Source organism: Periplaneta americana, chromosome 15 (assembly GCF_040183065.1).
Source record: "Periplaneta americana isolate PAMFEO1 chromosome 15, P.americana_PAMFEO1_priV1, whole genome shotgun sequence".
Classification (NCBI taxonomy): Eukaryota; Metazoa; Arthropoda; class Insecta; order Blattodea; family Blattidae; genus Periplaneta; species Periplaneta americana.
In genome coordinates, this window is record NC_091131.1 from 101,244,228 (window position 1) to 101,259,588 (window position 15,361).

Below are 15,361 nucleotides of genomic sequence, written 5' to 3' on the forward strand. Positions count from 1 at the left end.
AAGTGGAAATTAAATTATCTGTGAATATTAATGAGTTGAATGAGAAACTAGATGAAAATAGTACTGAACTGAAAGATAAGTTAGCTGAGAATATTAATGAATTGAGTAATGAACTAGCTGCGAATTGTAATGAAGTGGAAATTAAATTAGCTGTGAATATTAATGAGTTGAATGAGAAACTAGATGAAAATAGTACTGAACTGAAAGATAAGTTAGCCGAGAATATTAATGGATTGAATAATAAGATAGCAGGGAATAGTAATGAAGTGGAGAGTAAATTAGCTGAGGATATTAATGAGAATACTGAGGAATTGAATATTAAGGTAGCCGAAAATAATAATGAGGTGGAAAGTAATATAAATATGGATATTAATGGATTGGACGATAATCTCGATGAGAATAATAATGAATTGGAGTATAGGTTAACCGAGAATAGTATCAGTCTAGAGAGCCAGGTGTTAGAAAGTTATGGAGCATTCAAGGAGCAAGTAAATAGAGTAATCGAAAAGTTTGATGAGTTTGGGAGCTATAGTGGACTTGTGAAAGAGGATGTGAAAACCTTCACAAACATGGGGCGGAGGGCAGAAGAAGCCTTCCCACCCCACAGAGGGTACAATAGCAATAACCATAATGACGGTTGGAGCAGGGATCGGCCACACAGTGCTGGCGGTCATGGTTTACAACCCTACAATAATGACCGATTTTCTAACAATGGTACAAAGCGATACTGCGACGATCAAAGGAGTGAATATAGGAAGGGCTATTGGAGGCCTCATTTTTCTGCAGGAGGAGAAAAAGTTAAGTGGAAGCATGCTGGTAGATTTAATGTGAGGAGAAGTGTGTCTCCACGTGTAAATTGTCAATTTAAGAATGGCACAATGACCTATGAGGAAGGCCGCAGACGATCCCATTCGGAGAATGACGATCCGATTCATGATAGACATCCAGGCGACGTACCAGGTTAATAGACGAGAATTTGTGTAAAGTTGAAAATAATATGATTTTAATTATATATATATAAAAAAATAAGAATGTGTTTGTTTTGTGCATGTAGTACTTGAGCGGTATAAGCAACTAGAACCAAGAACTGATTTCAGTGCTGAAAATGTTAACCTTGGGAAAATTTTTTGTTACTTTTGTTTTCTTTTTGCCACCTTCAGAATTAGTTGTTTTTTTTTTTTGTGTGTGTTTTCTTATAAGATCACGCGATAAGTAGTATTCCCTGTGGCAATAATTTAAAGATGATATTAATAAGAATTAATAATGATTAATAATAATGATAGAATATTTTTTTTAATTAACTTCATTTATGTTCATTTATTTGTAGAGGTTGAATGATTCGATTTGAATATGTATCCATTTTTTTAGAATCAATATTAAGTACCAGACCATCATTTTTAGTTCGAGACATAAAGTTGTCCTCTATATTGAGGGGACGTTATTCGAGATGTGTATTCAAGGTTGCAGCTTGTGTATGAGATATGATAAATAGAGGCAGTTAGTATTTCAGAAGTATTATGTATCGTTTAGTATAATTTTGATTCTGGTTAATAATTATTTCGGTTTTATGGACGTAAATGTGTTTTCAAGGGTTGCAGATAATGTATGAAGTATGATATAAAGGGTTAATTGGTATTTTAAAATGTATTATGTATTATTTAGCATATTTTTTTTATTGTGGTTCATAATTCTTATTTCTATGTTATGAGTTTAAGTATGTATCAAGGAACCGATCATGAATGTGAGTGAGAGAGCGCCATTGTATTCGGATGTGCCCTGAATGTTACGATTGGATGCTGTATATATGTCAGGTAGAAATCAGTTAAACTGGCGTGTGAGATGTAAGCAGGCGTGAGGTGTGTATATAGATTCATACATGTGAATAGTTGTAAATATGTACTAATTGTAAGTGTAAATTTGTACATTGTTTATAAGCATAGCAAAAGGTGTATCCAAGTGTGACTAATTAGGGGACACCGGAGACTAGTAGCGAAGGTATTTTATGGGACGTCTCATAACAACAAATATTCCCTTGGGAATATTCTTTGTTATGAGAGGGCATTTGAGACGGTTCCTCGTATAGGATGAGGAGATTTTCATTAGATTAGTATTTCGTGTTAATATTCTTATATGGATAGGATGCGCGGACGTGTAAGTTAGTTTCAAAATCTGAGACGGAAGTAACAGGTGGACAGGAAGGCCGAAAGGAAGCTAGGCGGACAGGAAACATGTGTCCAGGCGTGGAGTTGACTGATGAGGGAATGTATGGACTTTGCCTGCGGGTGGTCAGTAAGATGACGCCAAGCCAGGTTCCAAAAGAGATGATCTGGTATATGTCAGAGAATTGTCAGAACCCCGGAAGTAAGGGGATGTTCTAGTTAACGAACAATTTTTGAAGAACGCGTCTTAAGTGACGTAAGTGTAATCATGGCCAATCAGGATTCTTAATAGAGACACGTGATATATAGATAGGAGGGCGAAATTCTATGTTTGGTGGTTGAAAGTAGGGGATAGATTTGGCAGATAGACAGAAGGCATATAGAACGCGTACGGAGAAGTTGCACTCCACATATTCTCGGCAAACCTAACTCGGAAGTATAACAATTTACGGACTTAGAATTTTTTAGTGGGTGTAGTAAGAAGTCGTGTGTTGCATTATTATTATAAGTCTGAATTCTTTCCTCTCATCACGTTATCAACTGTCCGTTATATTACTGGTGTTTTATAGAACAAAAGATATAATTACGTGAACTCAGAAATTAGTATACCAACTTGCGGGAAGTGAGAGCGAGATATTATACACTTGGACGCGCATTTCTGCTAACCTGAAACGAACACTTAATAATAATAATAAATGTTTTCATAGTTCTTACCAACAACTTCTGGTGTGCGCCTACATCATTTCAACCTACGAGCACGTCTCCCAAACCCCATGTCCCGACCATTTTTGCAGCTGACCTGGGAATCTCATACCTCTACCGGAGTAATCTCGAGGAGGCTGGCGCCCAAATTAATCAGTGGTATATTGTTAATTATTGACATCGACGTGCCATCCTTGAGATACTTTCCATATACGACTGAGGTGGCAGCCGAGGGCAAGGAAAGGCGTCGTGGGCACCAGCAACGACGACGACAGACGACCGTCGCAGATATGGCGACCCCCAACGACGACCGACCGCTACAAAGTTCCTTTACATGCCGTAAATCTACAACCTGGGCGCCCACACCTGTGGAGTAACGATCAGCGAGTCTCACAGCGAAACCAGGTGGCCCTGTCGGGGCAATTTACTTGGTTGAGGTTTTTTCCAGGGTTTTCCCTCAACCCAATATGAGTAAATGCTGGGTAACTATCGGTGCTAGAACCCGGACTCATTTCACCGGCATTATTACCTTCCTGTCATTCAGACACTAAATAACCTGAGATGTTGATACAGCGTCGTAAAATAACCCAGTAAAAGAACAAATGGGCCTCTTAGCTTCACTTCTCTTCGAAGAAAAATATGCTAAGAATTTTATCACCACTGGCCGGGTCTGACTTCGCAAATCTCAAATTTAATGACAACTGTCTTCCAACAAGTGAAAAAGCAGTGGAAAGAGATCAAGAAACAGAATCAGACGGAGAGTTTTCTGAGAGCCCTATGTTCCACAATGGAATGACGGGAACATTGATTGATTCATACTAGTGCATAATGAACATTTAAGTAACCGCCATTAGTAAAAAGAAACTATGGGCGTGGAAACTATCAAACCTCCTAATTTAAGTCCTGAGTGATCATTTAAATGGCTGCCTAGAATAACGCTTAAGTCCGTTTTTGACCAAACTGAGTTTTCGGCTGAAAAATGTTGTATCGTACATCTTTCATCATGTCCTGCCATCATCTTGCTGATATTCACACTACTTTGAGAGCTGTAGTATTTTGATTGTGTTGCTGAGGTCTCATTCCACGCTGGTCTTGAATTGGGAAGGAGGTAAAAAGCTTCAGACTGCTTTACTTCTAGATAAACATGGAATGAAATCTCTGCTGTTGGTTCAATAGCAATTATACTTTTCTCTCTCTCCCTCCCCCTTCCCCTCCCCCTCCCCTTCCCCCCCTCTCTCTCTCTCTTTCTCTACCGGCACTATTTAATCTCCTGTCAAACATGGAACGAAGTATAGTTTGGAGTTAAAGAAGTCGTTAAGCCAAGTCTGTGAAGCAACTTCGTTATCAAAGGACTTCCCTTGAATATTGTTGGATGGAGAACAGAAATGTTTGAAACCTGAGGACGCAAGATGGAAAGAATATTGGGGATGTGGTATCACCTCCCAAACAAGCTCCTGGATAGCTGCTTTCGTCATGTTGGCGGAGTGCGGGCGTGCCTTATAGTGTAGCAGCAGTATTTGATGCTGTCATCCCAGTCGTTTTTCTTCAATTCCGGCCGTAAGGCGTCTGAGTTGTTGGCAATAAATGTCAGCAATTCTGGTTATATTCCTAAAAATGTATACAACGCCTTCTTTATCCCACCAGATGCATATCATCTTCTGTGAAGAAACACTAACTTTTGTACGAGGTATTGTGTGTTAAACACTTTCTTGCAATGTTTTCTCAGATGGCATTCTCCCAGTACACGGCAAAAATGTTTCGAGTCGCCTCCGCTGCCTTTTCTCGTCTACTAAACTCAAACAGAAGAATATGTCGGGAGTGTGTTTTCTTCCACTTGACACTCCATCTGCTTTCGCCCACAAATAGCACAAACTTTCTTCAAAATCCGTAAAATTCAAGGCATATCTACAAGTACAACATTCCAAATTGCAAATGACAAACGATAAACAATCTAACAACACAATGTCGTGAAGACGGACAAAAACCCTGCGAACTTATGCATTAACTTAATATTATATCCTCTTAAGATGGTGCTCATTTATGCATTAACTTAATATATATCCTCCTAAGAGCCACCGGCGTAGCTCAGTCGGCTAAGGCGCTTGCCTGCCGATCCGGAGTTGGGTTTGGGCGCGGGTTCGATTCCCGCTTGGGCTGGTTAGGTAGTTGGGTTTTTTCCGAGGTTTTCCCCAACCATAAGGCAAATGTCGGCCAAATATCATCTCGCTATCATTAATCCCATCGACGCTAAATAATCTAGTAGTTGATACAGCGTCGTTAAATAACCAAGTAGAATTTTAAAAAATCCTCTTAAGTGAATGCTCATATATTTCTATCTCTCTTAAAAGATCCTCGAGTTAAATGTTGCAACTACCCCTTATCTGTATTCGAAAACCTGACAACCTTACCAGCATGTGATAAGAGTATGTGATGATTAGAGAGGGAACATTTGCTACCAACGACGTGAAGTTGCCTGCTCATCAACCGTACAGTGTGACTGACTGTGAGCTGTGCTTAGCATTGAGATGTAAACAAACGGAGGTTTCAGGTATGAAGATCAAGCATAGTTAAACATAAAACTTGCACACTATGCGGAACATCTAAACTGAAATTATCTAACGTAGGTAAGTAATTTACTTATGACTGAATTGAAACTGTGACTTCTGGTACAGTAGAAATGAACCAAATCCTACATAGATTAGAATGGCATAATAGGCCTATTCCATTCTAAATTATCACACGAACGTTATTTAAAATACTGCACATCGTCATTAGTTTGCCTTTCTTGTTTTCTTTTTTTGCGATCTTGCAAAACATTTCTAATACCACACACTGCAGAATAACAAAGATTTTTCTCCAGGATGCTTTTCTTAATTTATGCTGCACTTTTTCTGAAATTGGTTTTGAAGATGTTATTAATTTCAAATACGTTCTCTACATGTTTTAGGGCATCTGACATTGGAAAATTTGTTGATTCCAAATGACTTCATAACATTTAGATAAATACTGTTAGTTAAGAGCTGTTCAACTTGGGAGATCTCAATTTTTGTAGTTTTTAAATGAAGTTTGTGAAGTTAGGATTTTCAGTTTTATTTATTCATTTACTTATTTATTTACTCACTCAAATATTTATATACTTATTTACACACTAATTTATTTATGCATTTATTTATTCATTTTTTATTTTTTATTTATTATAAGACGAAATATCAGATACCATCATTTCACATAATTCATGAAAAAAATTAGATTGTGTGGCTAAAAATGCTTCTTCACTGTCTTTGCGTGCTGACAAATTAACATGTTCCCTATATTTTATAGAATTGCAGTGACGTTTTAGTTCTGACGTTTTAATCCCTTTTATCTTAGACAACTTACATAGTATTTTTACCTTTTTACTGTGAAATGTTGACTTCCAAATTCCTCTACAAGCACATTGAATTTGGAAATACGTGATATTGCTTGTTCCATCTTAATAAAACTGCACTATACGTACGATACGTAACTTAACTCTGTATCTACCATACTGTTCACTTGGGAGGATTGAAACGAGACTGTACACTCTAACCTTCTCCCTCTGACGTCATGATTATGCTGTTATCTTGTTTACGAAGGAATTATTCCATCTCTAGTGATTACTCTTCTATAATAAAGCCGGTAGAACTTTAGACATGATATACACCAAGATACAAATCTTCCGACATTATACGTTCAATTAGGATCTCCAGACTAAGATGGGCAGGACATGTCAGGAGGCGGGAAGAGAATGAGATACCGAAGAAAGTTATGGAGTACAAGGTTGAAGGGAAGAGGAGAGTTGGACAACCTAGACTTCGGTGGGAAGACTGTATCACGAATGACATCAGAAAGCTTGGAATTAAAAACTGGTGGACGGTGGCCAAGGATAGGGACACATGGCAAAGGATCCTGAAAGAAGCCGAAGCTCGACCCGGGCTGTAGTGCTGCTGCTGCTGCTGCTGATGATGATGATGATGATGATGATACTTTATTCTGCAGATAGTAAAAACTTCTCTCCGGAGACATTTGTTTTCCTTTGGTGTGGGCTTTGTCATCTCAATTGCTTATTAAATCTACGCAATGAAAAATCACGCATTTTTATTTTGAGTGAAAGTAGACTAAAATTTTTTGTTTCCATTTTTAATAAATTCCTATTAATTATTTACCAAAATTATTATATTTCATGTGCATAATTCAAGAATAAGTTGACCCGTAGATGTTGATTAGTGATTACTGATTATAAACAATCCTGTGCACGTGCAATAAGAAAGCTCTACGGGAAGTAGCAAAGAAGGCACGCAAGTTAAAACTTTCTTTTTTTACTGTGCAAGATGCTAAAAAGTTTGACGACTGTAAATCGATAAATGTGGCATTAGGATACTTGTGTTTCGTACAATTATTAAATAAAAATAGCATGAAGTTACTTGTTACTTGATATCACTCGTAAAAATGTCGTTCTTATATCCTACACAGTATGTAGTTATGTAGGCATAATACAGGACAGACGGTATTGTGCTAAAATAGTCCATTAACGTAACTACGGTATTTGTTAAATATCACTCAAATGTATCTCAAACTGTTATCTGATCAGGTAACAGACTTAGGGGATAATCAACACCACACGAACACAAAGTTAGACGTATAGAAAATAAATTTAGTGGGGCGTATATCCAGGAGCAGCCGGTGTGCTAGTGTGCTACAGCTTGATCATACACATACATAAAATGTAATAACATGCAACTAACCTAATGTCGAAAATTAAGTTCATACTACGCTTCTTCCTACTGCAGAATTTCTCTGTTATTCTGATGTTGAATCCTTCTATGCCAGACACAATCTTCTTCTCAATCGATAGCATAGCAAGTGCAGTGATGCAATCCTAGGACATGGAATCCCTTAAGAAGGTTTAGTATCTTCATTACCACATATCCAACTGTTGTCATATCCTATCCTGTGAAATTTCCTTTTGTGCACACCGTTTTTCCCGCCTTTTGTTTTCTGATTTATAATCAAATTAAGTATAGGCCTTTCCAACCGTTTCACTTCAATTTTTTCTTCCATATTTCTCATAGGGAATGGATTAGTTAAACTCTTGACTGAGTCCATTTCAATCCACAGAATAGCACTAATAGTAAAACGCAAGAAGATAAAAAAGAATATAATATAATATATTTGTTAGCCTTAATAATCACATTGAATTCATTGTATAATACCTGTTATAACGTAAGGCATTAATGCCATTCAACTTGAATTCTGAGAGGAAAAAGTATATCTACAAATTATATACTGTAGAATGAAGTCACTTTTAAACATTCATTGTTTTTAAACGTAATTGTAAGTTCGGCATCAGCTCATATAATTGCTGACAAATCAAGAATATTTCACTCACTACTACTGATGCTTCCAACCAACCCCAGGTTCGGGGTTCTACTGGGAAAATAGAGCACTGTTGACCGGTTTCTCGTGCTAATACTGGAAAATATACGTCATTCGCTTTAAGCCTAAGGGTATTTTAACCTCCGTCAACATTCACTGTGCGCACAGCTTTCGCTACAGAGAGACTCAGCACCAAGGACGTCGCTAGGGGGGTATACTTCGCACGAAAACATGACGACCTTCCCTCATCCCCTTCACCAGTTAACTGCAGGCACGCGCAAGGGATAAACCCTTAGCCGAGTTGCCAATTCTTGAAGTCATTGCGATTTGCGAACGTTTTTCAAACTGCGATTTTCAGAAAGACAATATTATCTTTGTAAATATACCTTAATTTATAATTACTAAAACAAAATTGGTATAAAAATGAACAAACTTATTTTAAAAACACTTTATATTTATATTTTCACTAACATGTTTTGCCTAAATAAACAAAAAAATGCAGACTTCTATAATAAGTGTTAAATTCTCATGTTATTGAAGTTCCAGAATTTTATACTTAATTAAGAATGTTGCGCTGGACACAAAATTAATTAGACACATTGAAGCGCACAACGGTATAAAACAACACGTCGACTAAGACACTGAGAATGGGTGAAACCCAACAGGTAGAATCAATGACTACTAGATTTGGCAATGCTGGGATCTATTGTATTTCTGCCACGCGGCTAGGGGTTGAGTAGAGGATGGGGGTTTATGAAAGATTACCAATTCCAAGAAGAGAGGCCGTCATGTTTCCGAGCCAAGTATACCAAAAGGTGCGCAAGCACCCCTTAAAAAATCGGAGCACCCCTTTCCGCACCCCAAAGGGCAATTTATTAATAAAATGCTAGGCATAAATTATTTTGAAGAACTAAAACAATTTCTTGGATGTGAAAAAACTACGTCCCATAGTGTATCGTATGGATGTGATGAGCAATAATAATAATAATAATAATAATAATAATAATAATAATAATAATAATAATAATAATAATAATAATAATAATCTATACTAATAATAAATCTGTAGCCAAAATTTTTCTGGCAATTTTCGATTTTCTAAAAATAATTGGTGTTAACATGTATAATTAACCATCCTGAAACCGAAAATCGCTTTTTTGAAATTTTTGTTCGTATGTATGTCTGTCTGGATGTTTGTTACCTTTTCATGCGATAATGGCTGAACCGATTTATATGAAAATTGGAATATAAATTAAGTTCGTTGTAACTTATATGCTATATGGCATTCAAAATACTTCATTTAAAAGGGGGGATTATAAGGAGGGTTGAATTAAATAAATCTAAATATATCCCTTATTATTAATTTTCGTGAAAAATGTTACATAACAAAAGTTTCTTTAAAGATATTTTCGATAAGTTTTATTCTTTGCAAAATTTTGATAGGACTGATATTTAAGGACATACAAGACTTTTAAAGTAACAATACAATACATTTTCACCGCCGCCTCAGATTATAGCGTTATTGTTCCTGCAGTAACTCCTATGTGCAAAAATATAAAATTTTTGAGTAGGAAAAAATAACGCATTTATTCATTCCATGGCAATGGTACATAGGAGATCGTGAATTCTTACATTTTCGTGAGAAACAAATATAATTAAATACCACTATATATGCTGTATCACTATTTAAGTTATTTGAAGGGTTCAGAACCATAGTGGGCCAAGCGCCATTTACTGTAGACGTAGAAAACAATGGTTAAAATTAAGTTATTACCATAATTCAATGGAAACATATAGCAAGTAATATAAAGTTTACACATTAAAACTAAATGATATGTCAATCTTCATTAAACTATGATTGCATGTAATAACAAATAGGAAACATGTTAAAGGAATTGTCATTGCACGAAATGAGTGGTCTCTGAATCAAAATGATCGCATTTTAATTATTTCAATGCAATTTAAATTAAGTAACATATTAATCGAATGTTCCCTGGATCAAACGTCGTATTTTAATTATGTAATTACTTTATATTTATTTCTAACGGGTGCAGCGGAGCGCACGTGTACGGCTAGTAATAATAATAATAATAATAATAATAATAATAATAATAATAATAATAATAATAAACAGATGTATAGTATGCGCGCAAGTGCATGAAAGAACATCTTGGATTTTTTGTGTACCACATTTTTACAGCTCGCACCCCATCCGCACTCCCCTTGCTCTTATCCTGGCGACGTCACTGCTCAGCACGCTATAATATTTTTTTGTCTATGCTATAATTGTTTGCAACGTAACGCCATCTGAAAAACGAGCCGATTCGTAATGTTTTTTTTTTTTTTTTTTAATTATAGCACAATGGCACATTAAGACGAGCCAACAACCCTGATTGAGTATGCGGATATGATTTGGGAAGCAACACCATTTTACCGTCTGTAGCAGACGCTATAAAAATTGGTCTAACTCTTTCAGCGACAAGTGCCATCGAACTCTCATTTAGTACGTTACATCGAGTCAAAACATTGAATTGATCTATAATAATGGGCGACAAGAGGCTAAGTGGTTGTGCACACTCAGAATTCATAGAAAAAGAGTGCAAGAGGACGCTGAATTTATCGACAATGTAACAAATGAATTTGGACTGCAACCTACACGACTGAAATTCTTATTCCAAAATTGACTTTCTTTTCTTATAGTGGATTTCCTAAAATAATATTGTGTATTTATATGCATTAAAATGTACGGTGATAAATAATTTTTGCAAATTTAATATTTGAAAATAAAATTTATTTTGTGCTTGAAATTTTATATTTTAAAACATTTATGATTTCCTATTTCAGCAGTTTCATCCCATCCATAGCCTACTAATTTCCAAGGGGGTGCAATTGCACCCTCTTGCACCCCCCTGCCAGCGCCCATGACTGTGGCCTGATCAATCCCCAGACCTAACAACGCCCTGCGATTTTCATTCGTGAGACACTTTAAAAGACAGGCTGTATAAACCAAATCCCCGAACATTACATGAACTTCAAAATAACATAGAGAAGAAATAGCATGCACTTCGAGAGCAGAGTTGCAACGTACTCGTATGAATGAACATTTGTTATGACGCTACAACAACTGTCTCCAAGAACAATGAGAACAATTTCAACAATTTCTTTGAAAAGGTAAGTAATGTTACGCACGTTCACAATTTTAATTTGCAAAGTAATGGTACTAAGTTAGTCTTGTCCGTTCATTTGATGATCTTAATGCATAAGAATGTGTGTGTATTGATCCGCTGACTAATGACCACAAGGAAATTGGAGTGTCAGCAGGCAGGCCCAGGTAAAATGATGGCTCTATATTATAGAGTTAAAACTGAAGAAAATTTTCTCCAACTTACACTAAAATGTGTAAAAATATATGAGCAAAATAAAATAATAGATCACCATGCATTATTTAAGATCACTTAAATATACTCACAATTATGAATTCGGAAGTATGCTGCTGTCGAGTCACTCCGCACATTTAAAAACTTCGGAATTATTGTAGGATTCCAATCTCTGTAATAGAGAATGACTTCACTTGTCTTCGCTAACTTCACATATAAATCTGTATAGCTTCTGTATACTGAGTAGTTGTCGTATCCAGTGCCTCTACTAAAGCTTACTGTCACATGAATCCACTTGTCTGCACCGACCAGTCTTACCTATGGATGAAATGCTTGGATTAACATTTTGAAAAACATTTAAAGATACCGTAACTGAAAGTAAAACAATGAATTACTTTTGTAAGATGGCACAAGTAATTAATATTTCCACAGATCCACAGTGTTGATCTTTGTAAATCAACCGAAAAGTCTATCTTCTGATGTGAAATATTTATTCTATACCGCACAAAAATATTCTGCGCGTGCACGCACGCACACGCACACCTGACAGACGTATATGCAGGGTGCGAATTAAGATTTCTGATGAGGGGAGATAGAATCCTAGATAGAGAATACCATACATAAAATTATTATTATTATTATTATTATTATTATTATTATTATTATTATTATTATTATCCTCATTCGATACTGTTCAACGCTTGATCGCACTGAGTTGCTTGTCATGCATTTTGATTATTTTAATAATTATATCCATGGGCAGGCTTAATAAGATGTGTAATTCCTAAGTTATTGATAATTGTCAGTTTGCCAGTGATGATAATACATCAATATTATTTTATTTCCTTACTTTATAAAATAACTCGTATTAAAATATATATATATATATATATATATATATATATATATATCGTCGGTTTCTTGGTAAAAGTGACCAAGTCCAAAATGCAAAATTGTTGGAAAAAAGCATTTAAAGGTTTAATGATCCATCCAAAGATAACTTTACTTCTTTAGATGTTAGATGAAGGTAAATATGCTATATTATTAGTTTTTAATATAAAATTATGTCCTAAATTTTCGTAATGCTTGGAAGCCTTGGAATGTGACTTGGTCACTTTTACCAAGAAACCGACGATATATATATATATATATATATATATATATATATATATTGTTAGGGGGGATAGAAGTTATCCCTGGCAGGGATGTTAATATGAATTTATGAGAGGGGGATAACTTTTCAACCGGGGGGGGGGGAATCCCTCCATCCCCCCTTTAATGCGCACCCTGCGTATATGACTTCAGGAAAAGATAATGTAGTGCCAATAATAATAATAATAATAATAATAATAATAATAATAATAATAATAATCAGGAGTGTAGTCGTAAATAAAGTAGTATAGAGGCGCATGGAGAAAAGTTTATTATTATTATTATTATTATTATTATTATTATTATTATTATTATTTCAGTAAAACCTCGTTAATCCTAACTGGGGAATAAGTTGACGGGTTTAACGAAAGTTCGAATTAACTGAAATAACTAAAAGAACAGTAGAAAGTGCATTAAAACTCCGTTTATAGCAAGAAAACACGTTTATTATGGAGTATTAATACACTACACCAGCGTTTCTCAAACTATGGTCCGCGGACCACCTGTGGTCGTCGAGGTCTGCCCTTGTGGTCCTTCAAAAAAGACACAAGAAAAAATAAAATTCAAACGAATTGCGTACCGGTATCACTCTATAGCTGAAAATCTCAGAGTTTGGAAATTACACATGACAATCGCCTTTCACTTTTTCTCCCAGTACTTATATTTCATGAAATTTATTACCCTATCCGTCTACCGACTTCCCACTCTACTTTAAACAACAAAAGCGGGATTTAAAGCACTATGAATGCACATCTGGCGTCACGCTTGTAATCCTGCCAGGGACCACCCGAATTCATTTTTTTTGGATTATTTTACGACGCTGTATCAACATCTCAGTTTATTTAGCGTCTGAATGATATGAAGGTGATAATGCCGGTGAAATGAGTCCGGGGTCCAACACCGAAAGTTACCCAGCATTTGCTCGTATCTGGTTGAGGAATAACCCCGGAAAAAACCTCAACCAGGTAAATTGCCCCGACCGGGATTCATCCCGGGCCACCTGGTTTCGCGGCCAGACGCGCTGACCGTTACTCCACAGGTGTGGACAGCCGAATTCATAATAGAGGACTGAACCTTTTCATGTATTTATAACTGTCTTAATAGTTTTGTCGACAACCAGTCTGCACATTGAAACGGTCACGTACTGTACGTCATACACCAATAATATAATTCTGAGGTCACAATTTGAAACTTATTTTCCAAGTAAATATGACTAATTTTGATGGGTTCGTGAACACTTTCATTGCGATATTAAAACTAGCAAACTTTCATTGAGTGAAAGAGAACAGTTAATTGAACTCTCGAATGAGACCGGACTTAAAATGAAATTGGAAGCGGAAGGTATGGTTAATTTCTGGACCTCATCACAAGTGAAAAGAGAATACAGTGAACTGTAGAATGGTGCTTTAGAACTTATGATTCAATTTGCTTCTACGTATCTGTGTGAGAAAGGGTTTTCATCACTAACTCTAATAAAAACAAAGTAGGCTACCGAAATCGACTCGATGTAAGTGACGATCTCCGACTTAAGCTTACCAGCTTAAAAACAACTGTGCAAGAATCGGCAGGCTCATCCATCTCATTAATGTGGATACCGGTGCCAACACTTATTTATTTTTTTTAGTTAATAAGTTAAAGATCATTCAAACTCTGATGGCCTTGAATTATTAAAGAAACAAAAATTAATTTTCTTCTAATAACATTAGCTTAATTAGTTAACACTAATATAAAATTAATTTAATTTAATCAATTTTAATTAATTCTATTTTAAAATATAAGTATACAAAATGTCAAAATATGCTACAAAAATTATAAATTTACTTTCCAAGGGAACAAGAGTAAGGTGGTCCGCTGTTTGTATAGTTTAATTACTCTGAAGAAACTTGATAGATTTTCTTTACTTTTTATACTATAGGTGTAATACTATAATTACTGTGATGCTACAGTTCTGATGTATAAAAGTAAGTCTTAAAACAAGGTTCTTTAATTTTTCCAAACTAGTCATTAAGCACGGCTTATCGGGGTCCGAATTAACGAGGTTTTACTGAATTATGATAAACCCCGATAAGACGCTCTTCAAGAAACCATGTGTTAACCGCGTTTTTACATCGACTATACATTACGAGGGTACTCTAATTTTTAACTTATATACAGTTGCTATCTACAGTATTATGATTTTCTTATTGTATTAGAACTTTACCCAACAATAGTACGTACTCCATTATGTAATATGTCAAAGACTTTTGTGCGAGATCGTGCGTATTTGCATGTTTTCCGCACAGAACAAAAACGCGGTAAGCGTGAAATACCACATTCAGTATTCCCAACGTAACACACATAACAATTTCCCTCTTCTTACCGCTTAAGCGCGACATTTATTTTACTGCTTTAGGCTTTTAACATATTATTTTTAGAGATGTTTAACATAATTATAAATTGGAAACTTACCACTGCAATTTCACCTAAATTGCAATGTTAATTTTTGTTTTTAAATATTTGCAAAAATTAAGTAAAGTCTACTACTCCACGAAACTTATTGCATTCCTGATATAAGTAACATTAAGGAAGCCGTGAAAA

At 35.6% G+C, this 15,361-nt stretch overlaps 2 protein-coding genes across 3 annotated transcripts in view; both read right to left on the minus strand.

Moving 5' to 3' along the window:
- LOC138715218 (receptor-type tyrosine-protein phosphatase S-like) overlaps positions 1 to 15,361 on the minus strand; it is a 476,906-nt gene that overhangs the window by 381,145 nt on the left and 80,400 nt on the right. The window lies entirely within an intron of this gene.
- The window catches only part of LOC138715220 (receptor-type tyrosine-protein phosphatase F-like), a 222,076-nt gene that overhangs the window by 112,679 nt on the left and 94,036 nt on the right, over positions 1 to 15,361 (minus strand). For both annotated transcript variants that reach the window (XM_069847908.1, XM_069847907.1), the window contains exon 6: positions 11,725 to 11,950. In XM_069847908.1, coding sequence (XP_069704009.1) covers positions 11,725 to 11,950 — 226 coding nt within the window. The remainder of the gene's footprint in view (positions 1 to 11,724; positions 11,951 to 15,361) is intronic.